Source organism: Brachyistius frenatus, unplaced genomic scaffold (assembly GCF_029030835.1).
Source record: "Brachyistius frenatus isolate BFR_SWC_R1_liver_20210118 unplaced genomic scaffold, ASM2903083v1 Contig_123, whole genome shotgun sequence".
Classification (NCBI taxonomy): Eukaryota; Metazoa; Chordata; class Actinopteri; family Embiotocidae; genus Brachyistius; species Brachyistius frenatus.
In genome coordinates this window covers 477,509-498,330 of record NW_027210722.1, presented here as the reverse complement: position 1 = coordinate 498,330, position 20,822 = coordinate 477,509, and the positions used below count along the sequence as shown (strand labels likewise).

At 43.3% G+C, this 20,822-nt stretch overlaps 1 protein-coding gene across 1 annotated transcript; it reads left to right on the top strand.

Moving 5' to 3' along the window:
• The first annotated feature begins 1,877 nt into the window (after positions 1–1,877).
• Positions 1,878–19,145, top strand: card14 (caspase recruitment domain family, member 14). The gene is made up of 20 exons (XM_069713883.1): positions 1,878–2,234; positions 2,954–3,091; positions 3,167–3,492; positions 5,829–5,987; positions 6,626–6,745; positions 7,217–7,342; positions 9,601–9,744; positions 9,838–9,951; positions 10,934–11,031; positions 11,577–11,632; positions 11,818–11,863; positions 13,225–13,441; positions 13,654–13,780; positions 14,849–15,089; positions 15,192–15,255; positions 15,346–15,466; positions 16,092–16,256; positions 16,744–16,862; positions 17,988–18,103; positions 18,893–19,145. The coding sequence occupies exons 1-20, from the start codon at positions 2,021–2,023 to the stop codon at positions 19,098–19,100; spliced, it is 2,919 nt and encodes a 972-aa protein (XP_069569984.1). The 5' UTR covers positions 1,878–2,020; the 3' UTR covers positions 19,101–19,145.
• The last annotated feature ends 1,677 nt before the right edge of the window (positions 19,146–20,822 follow it).

The following is a 20,822-nucleotide window of genomic DNA, read 5'->3' as shown; positions in this document are numbered from 1 at the left end:
ATAGTTAGCCTCCTCCACACTGGTAAAACAAACCTGTGGTCACTGTGTCATCACGCTGTTAAACACTGAACTGGGAAGAATCCCTCAGCAGCCATGTTCTCCCTTCATCCCTCCCTGTCTCCCTCACAGGGTCAAAGTCTAATTAACCACAGTGTGTGTAGTATATTTCCTCCAGAAAGTCTCGTGATCGGTTGATGGACTTCAAAATCCTTAAAGTGTAATTCTCTCTTTCCTGGAATGGAAACTTTTTTGTCTTTTCTTTAGTTTTTTCTCCAGGGTTTAAAGTGTAGTTCCTTCTTTTACGATCCCCGTTCTGCTTTTTCTTCTGTATTATCCAGCATGTTCACCGGGGGAAATTCCTGGTCGTATTCAGCCGTCCTGCTCGGCGTGTGAAGCAATATGAGGGGAGATAAGGCGTCCTCGTATTGTTGACAGAAGACGGACAGGTTACAGAGGACTTTTATGATGTTTTGTAATGTCTCATTTGTTTTTTTTGAATGAGCGCTGAGGTTGCGCATCAGACGCACCGACACTCACTCACAGTCACAAACTCATACAACATGATACACAGGAAAGAAAACATCTGAATATCACATGCATACAAAAATGAGTAAAGACAAGCTGTCGAATTTAAAATCCGTGCTGACAAGTCTTGTTATTTCAAATACATGTTTTAACTTGGCGGGAGAAGATCTGGCCAGGTTGTTTTTTTTTTCTTGGATTAACAGAGAAGTTCATTCCGTTCATTAATAGTTTCAGTCCGCTCAAGTTCTCCACAAAGTTTACAGTTAATAATCTCGTTGATTTTTCCAGTTAAAACATATTCCCACACACATTATTTCTTTAAATTTGAATATTTCCTGGAGCTGATGAGTCTTTTTGTTTCCCTCTGAAGTCTCTCTTGCCTGCACATCATTCACAGCGGTTTCCACTTGTTTGCATAAACCTTTTACAATATCCAGTAAACAGTGAGTTCAGACGGAGACACCGGGAGTCAGCTGACAGTGAGAGAAACTCTCTGACACCCGGCTTTACCCCAAGCCTCATTTCCTTCTCTACGGGGAGGACTTTGCCCCTCGCTGCTCAGTGTTTGCTCCTGTCTCTCTCTGTGTGTGTGTGTGTGTGTGTGTGTGTGTGTGTGTGTGTGTGTGTGTGTGTGTGTGTGTGTGTGTGTGTGTGTGTGTGTGTGTGTGTGTGTGTGTGTGTGTGTGTGTGTGTGTGTGTGTGTGTGTGTGAGATTGCGTCAGTGTGATTAGGAATTATTAAGGTGAATATCTAATGTCTCTGAATTGCTCATTCAGGCTGTGACTCTTCAAATAAATCTGCGTTCACTCATTAATGCAGCGAGGCAGAGCTTTGTGATGCAATCAGATATTAGATCAGCTGCTCTGAGGAAACAGAAGGTGTGAATGAAAGACACACACACACACACACACACACACACACACACACACACACACACACACACACACACACACACACACACACACACACACACACAAAGAGGCGGTGTTGGTGCAATGCTTGCTGATTGAGTGCATTTACACCCTTGAACTCTTGTCATACAAGTTTTCCAACACACCCACACCCACATATTTACGCACACACACACACACACACACACACACACACACACACACACACACACACACACACACACACACACACACACACACACACACACACACACACACACACACACACACACACACACACAGACACAGACACAGATGCGTGCTTGGACACAATCAGCCGTGGGGGGGCGTGGAACGAGATAGACCGGCCCATTTACACTTCTCCTCCTCCGCCTTCTGCTTCCAGTCAGTCTGCAGCTCTGTCTTGTGATTCAGTCCTTCTGCTCCTCCAGCTCCGTCCAACATCCCAGCACCAGGTGGGACACCGTTCCCTCCACACACACACACACACACACACACACACACACACACACACACACACACACACACACACACACACACACACACACACACACACACACACACACTCTCAGCGGACTCGGGTGATGGCCGGGGAGTGTGTTCCCGAGGGCCCGGACCTGAAGGAGATGGGCGAAGAGGAGCTGTGGGAGCTGATCAACGACAACCGCCACCGGATCTCTTTGGGCGTGCGGCCGTGCATCCTGATCCCGTACCTGAGGCAGGCCCGGGTCCTCACCGAGATGGACGAGGACGAGATCCTGTCCTGCCACAACCTCACCAACCGCTGCATGAGGACAAGTGAGACTCTTTGTTGTTGTTTAACCCTCGTGTTGTCCTTGGGTCAAAATGACCCACAGCTGCGTTCAACCAAGTCCTATTTTATTTTCATATTTTTTGGGATCATTGGTGACAAGGAGGCTGTGAGGGTTTCTTTAAAGAATGATGACCGATGATCCCAAAAAAATATAAAAATATAGAAATAAAATAGGACTTGGTTGAACACAGGTGCGGGTCATTTTGACCCAAGGACAACACGAGGGTTAATGGAGTTTAATGACGGAGTCTGACTCAGATTGGAGGTGATAACTGCACCCGTTTGTTTACACCGACTGCTGAGGCAACACCTGAAGGAGCAAAGATTTATCATTAAACCCAACAGCACAGTTTCAGAGTGTATTTTGTAATAACTAAACTCAGATTTTCTGCTATTAGCTTGTTTTCTTGCTTTTATTCATGAGCTAAATTTTTTTTAACAGTAAACAAAATCTTTTGAAAAAGACTTTTGTGCTTTGATGAATAATAATAAAAACGTTGTTTGTACAGCAACTCAGTGATTTACAGCAAGAAAGTTACATGCAGTGTTTCGCATATAAAGGAACATTTACAAATATAGAAAATGCATCAAATTAAACACAAATAGAGTTCAAATATTTAAAAAAAATTAAGGAATATGAAGTTGATTTAAATGTTAGAATTGGAGTTAGTGATCATTTTAAATCATGCTGTGCTGTTTCCAGGCTACATGCTGGACCTGCTGAGGACCCAGAGCAGGAACGGTGCCGTGGCCCTGCTGGAGAGCCTGATGATCCACTACCCGGCCCTCTACACCCAGGTCACCGGACGCAAGCCCAGCACCGAGCCCTCCAGGTTCAGCGGTCAGTGGCTTCCCGCATCTGTCGGTAATATTTCCCCGTTTTTGTTTTTGTGTCTGACCGCTTCTCTCCTCGCAGGCCTGATAAAGTACTCGGAGCTGACGGAGTACCTGGTCCGAGCCGTGACGGGGATGCAGAAGGAGCTCCAGGAGGCCCGCTGCGAGGCCGGCAGGATGACCGCCCGCTGCGCCTCCATGGAGTCGGAGATGGGGCAGATCATGGACCAGGAGGAGAAGTCCCGCTGCCTGCGGTCCGAGAACCAGCGGGTGCAGAGGCACCTGTGCTCTATGCAGCGGGAAGTCACCAAGCTGAAGGACGAGAAGTGGGACCTGTACATCCGCTACACGTCAGCCATCGAGGAGAAGGCGGCGATGAACGAGAAGCTGCACGCCCTCAACCTGCAGGTCAGTGATGGACAGGAAATAATCAAGCGCACAGAGGGAACACAAAGCTGTCATCCCCGGGGGAAAGTCCTCCGAAGGTCAGCTGAAACCTGAGCAGAGCTTCATGTGAATACCGATTATACATTAGAAAACAGGTGGAGGAGGTCTTTTGTGGAGCTGCTGGACTCAAATGACATCACTCTGATCTGAAAAGCACACAAGAAGAGTGTTATCAGATTTATTCTGAAGCCACAGCAAGGCTTCATACAGCTTCTTTAACATGTGTAGCAGCGGACCTGTAAACTAATTCACAAAATTTCCCTCTTCTAAGCAGCCTACAAGTCCCCTAACTTTATGGAAGTGCAATACTAGATTTCTGATGGACTCTTTAATCATGTGGCTCAGGCTGAGGAGGAGTTCATACAGTAACAGAGCAGTGCAATCATTAGTGACTTAAAGAGGTTGTTTTTAAGAGCTAAATATCCATGACTGAAAGAGCAAATATTAAAAGTAAAAAAAAAAAAAAAAAACAATCTTAGCATTTTTTTTTTTTAAGAGTTTAACAAAAGAAAACCACCTGATACCTGGTACTTGGCTTTCTTCAGCTGGTGAGAGATAGCTAGCCGGTCCTCCCAGGGAACTGTGAGTTCGGCTACTAAGATGTTTTTTGTGCTCCTGGATAGGAGAACCATGTCTGGTCGGAGTGAGGTTGTCGCCACCTCCTCTGGAAAGACAAACTTCCTCTTTAGGTCCACTCGCATCTCCCAGTCGGAAGCTCGCTGCAAAATGGAGGGCACGTTCTTGGAAGTTGTTCTTGCTCATGGAGTCTCATCTCCTTCCTTTTGTAAACTGACAAATTCAGGTGGTGGTGCCTGGTTGGCTTGGTTGCCTGGTTGGCTTTGACCCTCTGCTGCTCCACCCGAATTGGCAGTCTCTATGAGGACCGTGTCGTGTCCCCACCTGTATTACCCTTGTCCCAGTGCTTTGGGACATCCGGTCAAGATGTGATTCGGGTGCAAACGGTGGCTCTGCACTGCTTGCAGGATGCATCTTCTTCCTTGCCCCATTGCTTTGGAGTTCCTTCCAGGACAGCGATCGCTCAAGTCCCTGGTCCCACTGCGTCCACCGTCCCTGGCAGGTAAGCTCTACCGCTTTCACGCGGCGGTTTTCTTCTGCTGCCTCTCGGACCCTCTGCACCACAAGTCCCCTCTTGCCTTTCGCATTGGCCTCGCTCCACCTCTTGGCATTGTAATTTCCAAGTCGTAGCCATCCTTGTCCGACCACCCCGACAATCTCCTGATGTTTCCAGTGGGGTTTCAGGCGAACTCGATGGTCTTGTCGGCGTGTCGCACTTCCTCATTCTCGGACAGGAGCAGTTTGCTGACGACATGGAGGTCTTGCTCTACAGGTTGACTGAGCTGAAAGCCGGGGGAATGCCCAGCCGTTTACGAAGAAGTTGATGGCACAGTCTCCATCGCGTCCAGTTGAGTCACGGGAAAAGTCATACAGCAGGAATGGACATTGCAGTCACCACACCTTCCACCTTCCAAGAAGCTACCTGATGCCTTGAGTCAGATGTTTGGTTAACCTTTTGTGTCTTTGAGGTTAGCACCATTGTTAGGTTCAGAACTATAACATAGCGCTGATAGTATAAGAATCAAACCCACAGTCAGACAAAACAAGGCTTGGACCCAAATCTGAGTTTTACTTGCAGCAAGGGAAGTCCGTGCAGGGTCTTAGAGTTGTAAGCTCTTCACCTGGCATCAGCCAACTCCAACACATACTTCCCTCTTTGCTCCTTTTATTGTATACATGGGGTTATAAAACAGCATGTGGTCTCTTTGTCTCCTATATGGGTATGTTTGCTTTTAACATCCATTTGCTTTTAACCTATGTGTGCTAAACTAGATAAGCCAGTTCCTCCTTCCCCCAAGGGGCCATATACTGCAAGAGAGGAACTCTTGGAATTTGCATGCAGTATGAGACATTTCAACTACAGTTTAATGCATAGACTAACGGAAACTTTACACACATAACAGTAACTTAATTTACACACTGACAATGAGTTACTATTTTTCCTAACAACCATCCTTCAGGGTGCGGTCATAATGTCTACCGAGGCGTCGGATCTCTTGAATCGTCGGAACCTTGGAACCTTGAATGCTGAAGATGTTTCGTGTCAGCTTTCCTTTCACGATACTTCAGCTCCTAGATTTGCCTACTTTGAATTGCATCCGTGCCCACGTAGCCATCTTCGCCAGTGAGCTTAGGATCCATCGTGGTCCTTGGATTGATGGCGTCATCACCTGATATCACCAGCTGCAGACTGATTGTTTTTGTTTGTCCTGTGTTGGCAGGTGTACCAGCTGCAGACTGAGCTGCAAACGGTCCAAACAGAGAACGAGTTCACGAAGCGTCGCTCACTCAGGTGTGTTTCTTCTGCTGAGTCACTTCACCTGCAGGAGGAAGTGAAGAATCTGCGCTGCCAGCTGGCCATAGCTGAAAAACTGGATCCGGTGAGGATCAATCAGTCACTCACTCTCTGCTGATAGCTGAGTCACTGTTAATACTATTTACACTGTTTACGCTCATCGTCTTTACAAAGAGAAAGACGATTAAGTGGCTGTTTGTGTCTTCATGCATTATCACACACACACACACACACACACACACACACACACACACACACACACACACACACACACACACACACACACACACACACACACACACACACACACACACACACACACACACACACACACACACACACACACACACAGGCCCATGAAGATGCAGATTTATACACACAAATCCAATGCTAAAGACAGTTAGATGGCTATTTTCCGTGACTGAGATGACAGTCATGACATGAGAAATAGAACCATGAAAAGTGTAATCCTTGACTTTAATAGTTTTAGATAAATGTTATTTTAACTAGAAGCCTAAAAATAAAAATGCAATAAATAAAAAGTAAAATAAAGTGAGATATCTACATTTGTCAAAGTACCAGTCAGTTGGTAAACTGTGTGTGTCTTCATGTGTCCCCTTTTGTCTCCATGTGTCTTCATGTGTTTACATGTGTCTCCGTGTGTCTCCGTGTGTCTCCATGTGTCTCCGTGTGTCTTCATGTGTCTCCATGTGTCTTCTCCAGGCCCGGCAGGACATCCTGGCTCAGGATCTGGCCGAGGCCATCAGCAATCAGGTGGAGCTGGCGGAGCAGCTCAGATGTTACAGAGATGAGAACGAGCAGCTGCTGCGAGACAAGCAGGGGGTACGTGTGTGTGGGAATATGACCTTTCGAGAACAACGTTGTTACTCAGCACCATGATATGCAAATAAATAATGATAATAACAATAATGAAAATATAATAATAAATAATCATAATAATAGAAAAATTAAATAACTACAGTACATAATCCAGTAAAATACTCGATATTTATTATCAGATGTTTTTATGATCCCTTAAATTGTGTTTTTCTTTAAAAAAAAAAAAAAAATTCCTTGTTTATGTTCCTGTGTTGCTGATTGTGTTCCTGTGAATATTTCTCTCTTGGCAAAAATATCTTAATCTCAATAATACTGCCTGATTAAATGAGGATTCAATAAATACTTCGTTTTCAGCCAGAGGAAAACGTCTAATTACAGCATTTCATGAATTGGCTCAGAAATATTTAGTATTTTATAAAAAAGCAGAGAACATCTTAAAGGACTCACGTGTGTTGCATGTGTGTGTTTTATCAGCTCCTGGATCAGAAGGAGTGTCTGAGCCTTCAGGTGCAGCAGCTGACACTCGACTGCAAGATGCACCAGCAGAAGAGCACCGTGATCCAGAACCAGATGAGGGAGCTGCAGGCGGAGAGAGACCAGGTAACTCCATATTGTCTGTGTAGATGTGGAGTTATTTACGTGTCTGCATATAAAAGAGTTCGTAGCTTCCGTCTCTGAAAAATGAGGCCGATGCAGAAGTGCCTTAAGCTGCAATACCACCGAGTGCCACTAGAGGTCGGCTCCAAAAAGCCTCCGGCTCCATAGATTTCCATTCAACTTCTCTCATGAAATACAAAGTCAATCAAATTTCTCCACCAGTTATCTCGGTGTTGTTAGCTAAAGTCGCTCCTTCTTATGAGTTTTCTGGCGGTCCATCTGAAGATAATCCTTTCATTGATTAGAAAATAACACGTGCTTTTGGGGGCGTGTCTGTTTGATTGACAGGCCCGTGGTGCCGTCAGGTGACAGCTATCAGTGGGCGGGACGCAGTATCGTCAGGTTTCCAATCAGATCAGTCAGATCCCCCGCTCACTCCCCCCCCCAGCTTGTCCAAATATGGTCACTTCCTGCTCCAAACTGGCAAGATGGTGACGGGCAAAATCTGAACTGGAGGCTTCATAACTAAAGTTCACAAACCAACGGGTGACGTCACTGCTGGTTGCCACTTGACCTTTGATTGGTGGCCCTGGAGAAACCGGAGATAATATTGTTTTTGTCATTCAGCAGTGTCCTTTCAGTAAAAGGACACCACACTGCCATGAACATTACTCGTCGACTCTCCTTCAATTGTTATTCAAAACATAAAAACATAATCGAGCCTTTTTTCTGTCACGAAGAATAAAATGAAAAAAAATCCACCCACATCCTGAAAGCTGTTAGCCGGCTTTGAACTGCCAGCGGCTCCACTGGAGCTGTGCAGAAAACAGCCTCACAGGAATGTGATTTATTTACTCGCTCCAGGGTGTAATTTATGATTCATACCTGCAATGTGATGTGTGACACTCACAGGATCTGCATGAAGGCTGTCGGTAAATTCTCTCAAAGACATTCTGGTGCTTGAGGACGACACCGTTTTCAAAAGAGTTAGGACACACTGTAAAATATACATGTGATGATTTATAATTCATGTAAAACCATATTTAATGGAATGTTGGCCGAAGACAACATATCAAATGTTTAAACTGAGAAATGTTTTGTTTTATGAAAAATAAATGCGCATTTTGAATTGAACTGCAGCAACACGTCTCAAAAAAGTTGTGACAGGCGGTTTCTTCTTTGAATGTTCGAGTTTTAACCTGCATTTGTTGCTGCAGCGATGAACTGTGTTCACGGACGATGATTTTCAGAAATGTTCCTGAGCCCGTGCAGTGATTTCCACTTACAGACTTGTGTCTGTTTTTAATGCAGTGCTGCCTGAGGACCCGAAGATCACCACCATCCAATAATTGTTTTCAGCCTTGCCCCTTGTGTTCAGAGATTTCTCCAGATTCTCTGAATCTTTTAATGATATTATGAACCGTTGATGATTAAATCCACAAATTCTTTGTCATTTTATGTTAAGGAACAAATTATCTCCCCATCTTCACTGCTGACAGACTCTGCCTCTCTGAAATACAATTTTTATACCCAATCATATTACTGATCTGTTGCCAGGTAACCTGATTAGGTGTTTATTTTAGCGTTACACAACTTTTCCAGCCGTTTGTTGACTCTGTCCCAAGTTTTCAAAAACGTGTTGCTGCCATCAAATTGAAAACGAGCACATATTTTTCATAAAACAAAAAGTTTCTCAGTTTCAACATTTGATATGTTGTCTTTGGTCTATTTTCAATTAAATATGGGTTCACGTGATTTGTAAACGATTGCGTTCACGTTTTCATTTACATTTTCCCAACTTTTTTGGAAACCTTTTTGTAATTTATATTCAGATACTGGTCGTGTTTGAAAGTCCGATCCCATTATTCAATTTGTGTTGTCATGTTTTATGGTCTTCCTGTCGTACATCGTAGACAATGAGCGATACATGACTCCAAATCATTTCAGGACACTTATCATCGATTGTTATCTTCGCGAGAATGTGTGAAAAAACAGAAATCTGTCGGCGCTTCATTAAACATCCTGCATACCACGCGGCTGGATGGCAGCTCACGGTCACGCGGATAATACACAACGGCGCCGTTGCGGGTGCAAAGTTACAGGGGAAGCTCGACGACTGTCACCGCAGTGACATTGTGTTTTCTCCACGAGGCATTAACTCGGCTCGATTGTGTCTCTCTGCATGAAGAAGAAATCGAGTGGGTTTATGTGCACGTGTCAGTTACGTGTTAATTAAATCTGCCTGGGTCCTGTGCCTCCAGGCGTACCAGTCGAGAGACGAGGCCCAGGCCATGATCGCCCGCGTCCTGGCTGAGAAGGACACCCTGAGGTGTCAGCTGGTGGAGCAGCAGCAGAAGGTGTTCAACCTGCAGACGACGTGCACGGAGCAGCAGCAGAGCTCCGATGTAACTCCTCGCACGCACGCACACGTCGGCACGCGCGTAAACACCGTGAAGAAGTCCTGATTTTTCTTTTCTTTTCTAATGTTTGTGTGAAAGGAGAGGGAGGTGGACTGGGAGAGCCCCGGATCCTGCTGTGAAGAATTCACCTTCCAGGCCAGACGCAGACTTTGCCGCATGGATGCAGTTAATCCGATGTCTCTGTGCTCAAAGGTGTGTGTGTGTGCGCGTGTGTGTGAGAGAGTGTGAGAGAGATCAGCCAAAGTTATGACGGGTATCGATCAATACTTTCACACATTTCCAGATCCTAATCATAACGTTTATTTAATTTTTTTCAATTCAAAAGTCTTGTACACCCGACCATGAAGGCTGGAGATGTTGTTAATATTGTCAACAAATACCATGACTCAAGAAGGTTGTTTTTTTTCTTTCTCCGGGCCATAAGAACTCTTAATTCCACTAACATACAGATATAATATGATGAATATCATCTGCAGGGACATTTTATATCATTCTTTAGTGCAATATTCACTTTTGACTTTTCATTGCAATATTGTGAATTGTTTCCCAATTTTTAAGTACATTTTCGCACTCCTAATTTAGTTTTTGTACAATGACATTACGATACAATGTACTTAATTGTCCCCACAGTGGGACATTTTTCTTGGGCAAGTGTTGCTGCATTTGATAGAATTCAGTATTTTGGACATAACATAGTATTATTCCTAAGAAACATGCATTTATGTGCCTTAAATAGCCAGATTTAAGTAAAAAAAAGAGACATTAAAGGCTTTCTGTATTTCTAGAAAAAAGAGCCTGATATTCTTCTTTGCCAAGGAGCTTCATTCATTACGAAAAGGATCCAAAAATCTGACGCTATATTGGTGATCTGTTTTAAAAGGTTTACATCTCTTTTATCGTATTTTACTTTATTCTTTTTTCCTTTTTGCCTTCGTTAAAATGAAAACATCATGTTATTTTTAAAGATAATGTTTCAGTTCTGTTCCAAATAAAAATGTTAATAAAAAAAAAAAAACTTTACATTTGCAATAGGAACCAGTGTCGACTCATCAGAAATCCAGATTTTATATTTTGGATTATTTCACCTTTTTTTTTTTTTTTTTTACACAGTAATAACTTTATAATTATTTGTTTGTGTTATGTTTGTTTATGTACCACGTGTACGTATGTGTAGTATGGTGATGCTGCGATGAGCGTCCGATCCCAAAACGCGGAGCCGCCAAGTACGGAGTCTATCCGCCGGAGGAGGGAGTCATTGTACACAGACAGCAGGTGTGTGTGTGTGTGTGTGTGTGTGTGTGTGTGTGTGTGTGTGTGTGTGTGTGTGTGTGTGTGTGTGTGTGTGTGTGTGTGTGTGTGTGTGTGTGTGTGTGTGTGTTTGTGCTTTCAAATCATCACTTCCATGCACTTTATTGCCCTTCAACCAGGAAGGATGAATTTGTGAGTGAGACTGACCTCTGCATTCTTTCCCGCTGACGGAGTTTCAGCTGAATTACCGGGTCGTGGGAATAACAGGGAGACACACACAAACAAGTGGGATCGAAAAGTAAATTATAGAACATAAACTCAACGAGCTGGAGGTGTTGAGGAGCCTCGAAAAAGACTTTCGATGTTTTTATTCAGACTCAGATTCTTCACATTTTGTATCAAAACTTAAAGAAACTTTTGTTCCTCGATGTTTAAAGTTTGTGTTGCAGCATGACAGGACACTTATGTCACATTTAGCTTGACACTTCCTAATGAATGTAAAGTATGCAGTGCATTTACAGACGTATCTGACAAGAGGTGTTCATGTTTCTTTTTTTCTTCTCCCGCAGCCTGGAAGCGGCGGAGACGGATTCTCTCCTGGACGACTTCGTGTTCCTCCCCGACGGTACGCACAGAATAACGTCTTCATTTGGAGTGTTTGTGTGTGGAGCGGCTGTTGTTCATGAGCTGGTGTTCAAGTGCTGGATGTGTGCCCGGGCTGTAAAGTGACACATTAACCCCGGCGCATTATTTCCAAGTAAACAGCCCCTTGATGGCAGATGATTAAAAGCGGCCTGTTTTTTGTTTCAGTGCTGACAGAAGACAGGTCCTCCTCCAGGGGCTCCACATCATGCGGGTGAGGAAGACCTCGGACCTTCTTCCTGAAGGTTTACAGACTGTAAACTGAAGGGCCTGCTTATCCTTGAAGTCAATCGTGAATTTATTGTGTTGATAATGAGTAGAGGAGGAGATTAATAATCAATAACCAGCAGCTGCTGAATGCACTTCAAAGTGCTGACTCACACATTTGAAATAATACTCAACCAATTTATCCCTGCACTCCTGTAAATGATTGTCCTCTTTTTAAGTTAAATATTCTTTTTTTTTACTTGCAGTCTTCAGCTCCGTCCCACGGTGGCACGAGGTGAAGACATTTATTGGATTTGTCACAACTCCCTCTGGAGCCACAAACAGCTTTAACAGCAGATTTAAATCTATATTGGTTAAATAGAGCTCACAGCTCTTTTTAAATTTTGACGACAGATGATGTGGAAAACTCAGACGGGTTCGAGTTTGATCTCCAAACGGTATACGATGTTCTTGTCAGGTTGGATGTTTGACTTCAGAACATGTTCTGGCAGCTCGTCAACAAAGAAGGCGTCAGCTGATATCTGCGTATGATTTGTAACTAGATATTAAATATAATTTGATTTAGTTTTGTTTAATTTGTCAAGCACAGTTCGGCGGTTCTGTGAGGCTGTAACGAAACACAGCACTGCTCATGTAACCGTGGCAACATGCTCACAGTGACGTCGCTATGTTTACTTTTTGTGACATTCATTTTAAGTGCTAACGGCTACATTCTTTATGTCCATATTGGATTTTAAAAAATCGAATTATTGGACAAATCGATGAGAAAATGAAAATCCAAAGATGTTGTGTGACACAAAGTGCAACAAAGTTAATGTCTGTACCAAATTTAATAGCAATCCATCCAATAATAGTCAAGACATTTCTCCCTGAAACACAAATATCAACAAGACAGCAAGATGGGAAAAGTGAAATAATCATTAAATTAAAGGTTGAATATCTGTACCGAGGTTTACGAAAATCCATCCAGTATTTGTTAAAATATTTTACTCTCTATTAAAGTGATGAACTGACCAACTAAACAAATGATATTTCCACCACTGAGGATCCACTAGTTTGGCTAAAACCGTGTTCATGTAATGCAGCTGTAACTCTTCTCAAACTGAAGCTGAGATTCAGCACCTCAAACTAATAGACGTAGTTTTAGTTTCGAACCAGAGTGCAGAGTCATCACTACTGATAATATAAAACTGTCCTGACTGTAATTTTGAAGATGTGGTCTGAAAGGATTGAAAGTTTTCCGTGTAAAGAAACTTTTTTCCTCTTCATAAAAGCTAAATAACCTAACAATAATCCAGATGTTTCCTGCTCCGTTTAAATAGTTTCTCCTCTCTCGTGTGTCCCCAGCCTGCCGAGGACCTCCCCTCCTCCCTTCCTCATGCGCTCTCGTCCAAAAGCCATCCGCGTCAACGGCCGCGTCCTCAGCATCTCCCTCCAGGGGGAGGAGCTGCTCAGCCAGCTGGCCGTCGTCGGGGGCAACAAGACCGGAGTGTTTGTGCACCAGGTGACCGAAGGGAGCTCTGCCCACACGGTGGGCATCGGCCCCGGGGCTCAGATCATCGAGGTGTGTGTGTGTGTGTGTGTGTGTGTGTGTGTGTGTGTGTGTGTGTGTGTGTGTGTGTGTGTGTGTGTGTGTGTGTGTGTGTGTGTGTGTGTGTGTGTGTGTGTGTGTGTGTGTGTGTGTGTGTGTGTGTGTGTGTGAGAGAGAGAGAGAGAGAGAGACTGGCTACTGCTGCCTGCTGTGAAGGTGTTTCTCATCACTCTGTCGCTCTGTAGGTGAAGTACGAGCAGAACCAGAAGGCTCTGAGGATGGTGCTGGAGGACTCCACCTTAGAGGAAGCCATGTGGGCTCTCGGCCAGGTCACGGGGATCTGTCACCTCTCGCTCCGACCCAGGCAAGACGGTACGTCCCACAGCATGAGGACGTTTGGTCCCACGTCTTCCAGATGTTAGTCTCATCATAAATTTGTCAATTCGATTCCAATTCAATTTTATTTATATCGCGCCAAATCACAACACAGGTTTTTTTCACGGCACTTAATATAGTGAAGTCCTTACAACAGAACTTTACAACATTATACAGAGAAACCCAACAATTCAACAATTCCCATGTAAGCTAGGAGGGGAAAAAAAACTCCCCTTAAAGGGAGAAAAACCTCCAACAGAGGGAAGGAAAACCTCCCTTCCGACTGAAACAAGCTTCGATATCCTCCTCTGAAACATTTCTCCAGTCATGAAAACAAACTGGTGTGCTTCTTTCTTCTTATTCAAAACAAATTACATTCATTTACACAGGGCAGGGCTGTGATCCTCTTCGTCACTGTGGCTTTAAACATCAGCTGGAAATACCAGTTTATGGTTTCAGGTGGTATGAAGCCTTCAGTAAGCAGATTTTGATGGCTGGATGCCATTTGAGGCAACTCCTCACTTTGTCATGTGGCAACAGGAAATAATGTTCATTAACTTGTTGCATTTATGAGAGTTCCTTTGTTATGGATCGTGCAAAGAATCCAACCGGGTTAAAAAAAACAACAACAATCTCTCAAGTTTATATCACCGTCAGACAGAAAGAAAAAAGCTTCATTATCAGCTCGTATTTAATTTCATTGGGACTTTAGAGGAGTTAGGTATCTCTGTCTTCTCAGATGGCTGTCAGGTGTTAAACAGCAAGGAGGTATTATAGTAAAATAGACGTTGCAGTTTTCTTTTGCTTTTCTACAGCACATTAAATACTTACATCAGATTATTTTTGTATACATTAGTCATGTATGTGCTCTTGTTTGGTGTTTTTCGAGGGTGTTTTCAGGTCTTGGGTACAAATATGTTGATGAACTGTAAGAAACAAACTACTATTCCTTAGAATATACTCTGAATATACAAGTTTTAAGTTCATTTCCATATGTAGCTTCACCGTGAAGCGCGGATTTGGAGCTACAGTATGACTTCAGCGCGTCCTCCTCTTCCCGTTCAGACTACGAGGTGCTGCTGCAACAGCTGCAGCGCACCGAGATGTCCTCCGGAGACTCCTTCTACATCCGGGTCAACCTGTCCCTCCCCGCCGGCCCCGCTGGAAGCCTGGCGGTGTCCTGCAACGACATCCTGCACGTGGCCAACACCCGACCCGCCGGCACCGAGGACCTGTGGCACGCCAGCCAGGTCCACCCCTGCCAGCTGCTGGACCTGCAGAGCGGAACCGTACCCAACTACTACAGGTTGGTGCCACTGAGGGGGAATGTGAACATATAAGGGGGGTTCATGCAAGTCCATTTCGGAAAGGCGGGAAATCAGCACTGACAGATTCTCTGATGTCACAGGGCGCAGCGGCTTCTCATTCGATCCATTGAGGAAATGAACTTTCAAACAAAAAAGTCTCAGAAGGTAAGAATACTCTGAAACACTACCAACGAGTGCATTGATCCAAATGCTCTGCGTGCTAACTATCCCGGGATGCTTCCCGCTCCTCACCAGGCTGGACACGTGGTGGCCCAGAACAAACAGAAGGCCGTGAGGATCGTCAGCACCGGGCGGCACGGCAGGAACCCGCTGTGGGTCAGCGTGGAGGACGAAAAGACCCAGAGCTCAGAGTCAGGTAGAAAAACCTGCAGCGGCACGCTACACAAAATATTCACCTTTAATCTGCTTCAACATTTGTTTGACGCTTTTTAGATACAACCCTATTTCCAAATAAGTCGGGAGGCTATGCAAAACATAAATAATAATAATAATAATAATGATTTGCAAATCACATAAACCCATATTTAATTGAAAATAGACACAATTCTGTCGTGGAAATTACTGCATGGGCTCAGGAACACTTCTGAAAACCATCGTCTGTGAACACAGTTCATCGCTGCATCCACAAACGCAGGTTAAAATTCAACCACGCAAAGAAGAAAGTGTTGTTAGAAGAAGAAGTGATGCAACACGGTGGTACACATGACCCCGCCCCAACTTTTTTTTTTAAACGTGTTGCTGCTATCAACTTCAAAATAAGAATATATTTTTCATAAAACGATCAAATGTATCAGTTTCAACATTTGATATGTTGACTTTGGTCTACGTTCATTTAAATATGGGTTTATGTGATTTATAAATCATTGTCTTGTGTTTTTATTTACATTTTACACAGTGTCCCAACTTTTTTTTTTTTTTTTGGGGGGGGGGGTAGGGTTGTAAATGATAACTTGGTGTGAATATTTTTTTCCCCCCTGTAGCTGCTACATCTGCAGCCAAAAGCTGTGTGACCCTGATGCCCTACACCCTGGTCACGCCCCACTTCCCACCCATCTGCAGGCCGGTGCTGCTCCTGCCCACCGTCCTGGGACGCATCCTGGGCAAGAAGCTGGCGGGCTGGCAGGGCTTCCAGCTCTGTGAGCCTGGTGAGAAATAAGCTTGTATTTCACACATGTGACATCGCAGACCAATCTGGAGAAGGAACACAGTTTCCTCGGGTCGACGCGTCCCGTTTTATTGGTCAGCCTGCTTGTGTGTCTCCTCTTCTGTTTCCGACGTCATGCCGTAATGGAAGGATGTGTTTGCTAGCTTGGTAAACAGCCAGTCTCATTCTGCACAGCATTGAATATTTTATGGGTTTGTCTGTTGCTGTAAAAAAAAAAAACCAGGAAGGAAATCAACTTGGTGGATAAATAGTGATAAAAAAAAAAAAAATTACGCAGGCTGTGGAGAGTAAATGTTTCAGTGTTCCCTGAAACGATAAGGTAAAATTCAAGTTTAATGATATCGGTGGGAAAGTTTGATCATCACAACAACAAAGGACTGAAATATTAACGGGGGAGGGAGGGGGCGGACACAGGAGGAAGGGAAATATCCTTCTGTACTGAGCGATCCTTTTGTTTTGCTGTTCAGAGGTGCTGAGTTCCAGCGAGCACGCTGCCCAGCTGCAGAGGTCCGAGATCCTGGAGGAGAGCGAGCAGGGAGGGAACTGCTGCTTCACCCTGCAGGGTGTCGAGAAAGTCATGAAGAAGGTCAGACCTTTCAACGACACAATATCACAGGGGTTTTTTTTGGACTCAAGAGTGGAACTGTAGTGTAAAACAAGAGGAGTTAAAGGTTCTGTGGGAAAGATTTTGGAGGATCTATTGTCAGAAAGCTGAATATTTATAATTATGTTTTGGCATCACCTCAAACTAAGAATCAACGTGTTTTTGTTAGTTTGAGCCCTTCATATCAGCAGGACATGTTGTCAACGTGGTGGGCTCCTCTTTCACTCCATGTTGCACCCACAGACTGTATATAAAACTGGTTCGTAGCTTCCAGGTCTGAAAAATGAGGCCGATGCGGGAGTGTCTTAAACTGCAATACCACCGAGTGCCACTAGAGGTCGGCTCCAGAAAGCTTCCGGCTCCATAGACTCCCATTCAACTTCTCTCATGAAATACAAAGTCTGCTAATGTTTTCCACGAGTTATTTCGGTGTTGTTAGCTAAAGTCGCTCCTTTTTATGAGTTTTCTGGCGGTCCATCTGAAAATAATCCCGTCATTAATTAGAAAATAAGCTTCAAAAAGATGTCTGTTTGATTGACAGGCCTGTGGTGCAGTCAGGTTACAGCTATCGGTGGGCGGGACGTAGTATCGTCGGTTTTACAATCACATCAGTCAGATCCACCGCTCGCTCCTCCCCCAGCTCGTCCAAATATGGTCACTTCCTGCTCCAAAACAGCAAGATGGCAACTCAAGGAATCACAGCGGCAGTTCGCAAACTGACAGTGACGTCACTGTTGTCCACAGTAGCCCGGCAGGGACAAACTAAACACAGACTGAAGACTATTGACTAAATTGTGTTAAAATGGGTCTGAATTCATGTCTGATTCCAGCTTAAAGGAAATAAATAGAGCTATTAGGATGAAGATGCGGTTTATAGTCCGAAGTTTGTTCGCTACGTGACGGGTGGAGCTCCAGAGATGAAAATGTCTCGGTAGAGATTCATTTTGTAAAACCATTAGAGCTTTAATAACTTCATCTCTAGCGCCATCATCTGGTCAAACTTAAATTTTTATTTTTTTTCATGGTCTTTGGTTTATAACAGATTATGCTTTGAATTTTTTTGGACTGTTAACCCATCTTCCTTCTGTTCTGCTCCTCATCGTTCAGGGGATTCACTGTGTGCTGCCGTTGGGTCTGGACTGCGTGCGCCGGCTGCACCGCTCCAACATCTTCCCCATCATCATCTTCATCAGCCAGTCTGCTCGTAGCGCTCGTAAACTGAGGTAGAGTCATCTCTCCTCTTCTTCCTCTTCTTCTTCTCACAAAACATTACTCATTAAACTGATGTTACATTAACGCAGTTTAATCACCATAAAAACTTATGAAACAAATATATTTTACTCTTAAAGTAAACATGAATTTTCCACTCAGGAGTCCAAAGATCAATAACTTTATATTTCATATTCATCAGTTGTTATTTACAGTAATCTTTTTTTTTTCTTTGGTTTCACAATAAAAAGTTTGCTTTTGCTGTTTAGTTCCTGATTATTCTCACATTTGTACCACTTTCATAGCGTTATACATTTTATATGTTTATCTGGAAGGAACTACAACAAAGAAGAAACTGTTTCTCTTTCATTTTTTTCAAATTGTAATTTACATTGAAAGCTCCTCTTTATTCTCTCCAGTCTGTCATCAGCTCTCAGTGTTTGTGAACCCGACAGAATTTCTATTATTTCTGCATAAATATAAACCAAAAACATCAAATTAATACAAACGCAAGTCCTAAAAGTAGATAAAGAGAAGTTAATGAAACACGAGATATAAAAATATATATATATATATATATCACACCTGGTCATTTATCTATTGAGAAAAAAAAAAAAAGATCAATTATTTATTAAAATACACTGATGTGAGGTTGAATTTTCACAGTCTGGACAAACCCAAACAACAACAACAACAACAAACAGGATGTCACCCTGTCGTGTGTACTTAGTTTACTGTTTGTTTATTGTTTTTGTTTCTATTCGTACGTAGTTAGTTTACCGTTAAGTTTCTCCACCTTGCAGGGCGAAGCTGAATCGCCACGGCTGCTCGGAGGAGCAGCTGCTGGCGTGCTCGGGGAGCGAGGAGCCGCTGCTGGACAAGCTGCCGTGTCTGTATCACAGCGTGGCCTCGGACGCCTGGTGCGACCAGACCTCCCTGCTCACCAGCCTGCGCACCGTCATCTGGGAGGAGCAGAAGAAGATCGTGTGGGTGGAGCCCGACCTGTGGTGAACGTCAGAACTACGGGAGTTAAAACCCTCTCGCGCTGCCTTTTTATTTTTTTTTATATACGATATATAATATACGAGATAAGCTTTACAAGAAAATATTTTCGTAAACACGAGTATGTATCTGTGATACTGATGAGTAAACGGGGTAACTGAAGGTGTGTATATTTTCTACATCGTGTGTTGCTTCTGAGGTATTTGTTTAAAACAAACGTTGCATTAAAGACATTAAAACGTACTGTGACGACTTGTGTTTCCTGGATCTGTCAGAACCTCCTGTCTTTTTCTCAATTTTAAGTTTTTCAATTTTTCATTTATAGGAGACGTGATTCATATTTGGACAAATAGAAAAGAAGTATTACTCTGCTGACGTCTTCACATTATGGGCCAAAACAAATGACAGAAAGTAACGTAATGTTGTTTTGACCGAAGAATTTGATTCTAAAACCCTGTTGGAAGACGCTCAGATGGATTTCAACGTGCTGGAAAGAATCCATCAGGCAGTATAATCCTGTTTTCCACGACGATGAAACACAACTGCAGAAAATTGACTTAACATGTCTCGCACGCCACCTAAATAATACTGTAACAATATTCATTTGTTTGTTTTTTTTGGTAATTGGTCAAGTTGAAGCTTATTTTTACTCTACTAATATTTTCCAGGGTATTTGATGCATTTTTTTCTGTGTTTATATGAACTGTGAAATCTCCTACATACACTAGATAACTTTCTATTTAGTCAATTCAATGTCAAATTTCTAGATTTAATTTTCAGACCGCGTAGAATTTATGAAAACAAATTTCTCTGACCTCGAGTCTTTTGTTTTGAAATAACGAGTCCAGTGGATGCCATTTAAAGAGGAATGATCAGCGCATGAGGAAACTTCCCAGCATGCACTGGTCCAGAAATCCTTCTTATTGTAGTCTGAAGGAAACATGCTGTTGGTCTTTAATAATCACATAAATCCTGATTGATTTCTCTCATTAGTAAATGATATTATTTGAATTATAAAAGATAAACACTATTAATATACGGTTAGATTTCCAGACATTAAACTTTCAGAAAACTACACGTGTAAGTTTGTCGTTTAATGTCATTTAATTGTAACCAAACTAACTGGAGGAGGATGCAAATGTATTGTTTTCTGGAAACACTGGAGTCAGTAGAACATACGAGGGATGTTCAGATGCTGTTTTTGCAAAGATTAAATTATAGAGAACGTGACAAACTGTCATTGCTGGCCCGATGTAAAAATCTGTTGTTATTTTATGATAAAAAAAAAAAATTTAAAAAGGTAGAAAATCCGGTACGTAAGGGTCACCGCAAGAGGGAGCAATATTAAAACGTTAAATTTAACATTTTGAGGAGGGAAAAAAAACAAACTAGGCATGTTGTTTACAGGATGTTTAATCCTGGGACTGACGACATCGTCACACACTGTGTCACGTGACTGGAGTGGCAACTGGAGCTGAGCGGAAAGGTAACCAGGTGGGTTCTCTGCTCTGCTTCTACCGCCCCCTTCTGGCCGTCAGAGTAACTACAAAAAGAACCCCGTCGACGTGCTTACGTCATAGGCGTCACCGTCGCCAGCAGTTGCGGCCTTAACAGTTTGCAGGCGACGTAAATTGTGGCCGCGTGAAATTATAAGACGTCAAAACCTGCCGCGAAACGACTCGTTTCTCCGTCAGAAGTTGATTCATTCAGTTTTTAGGACAGATGGGAATT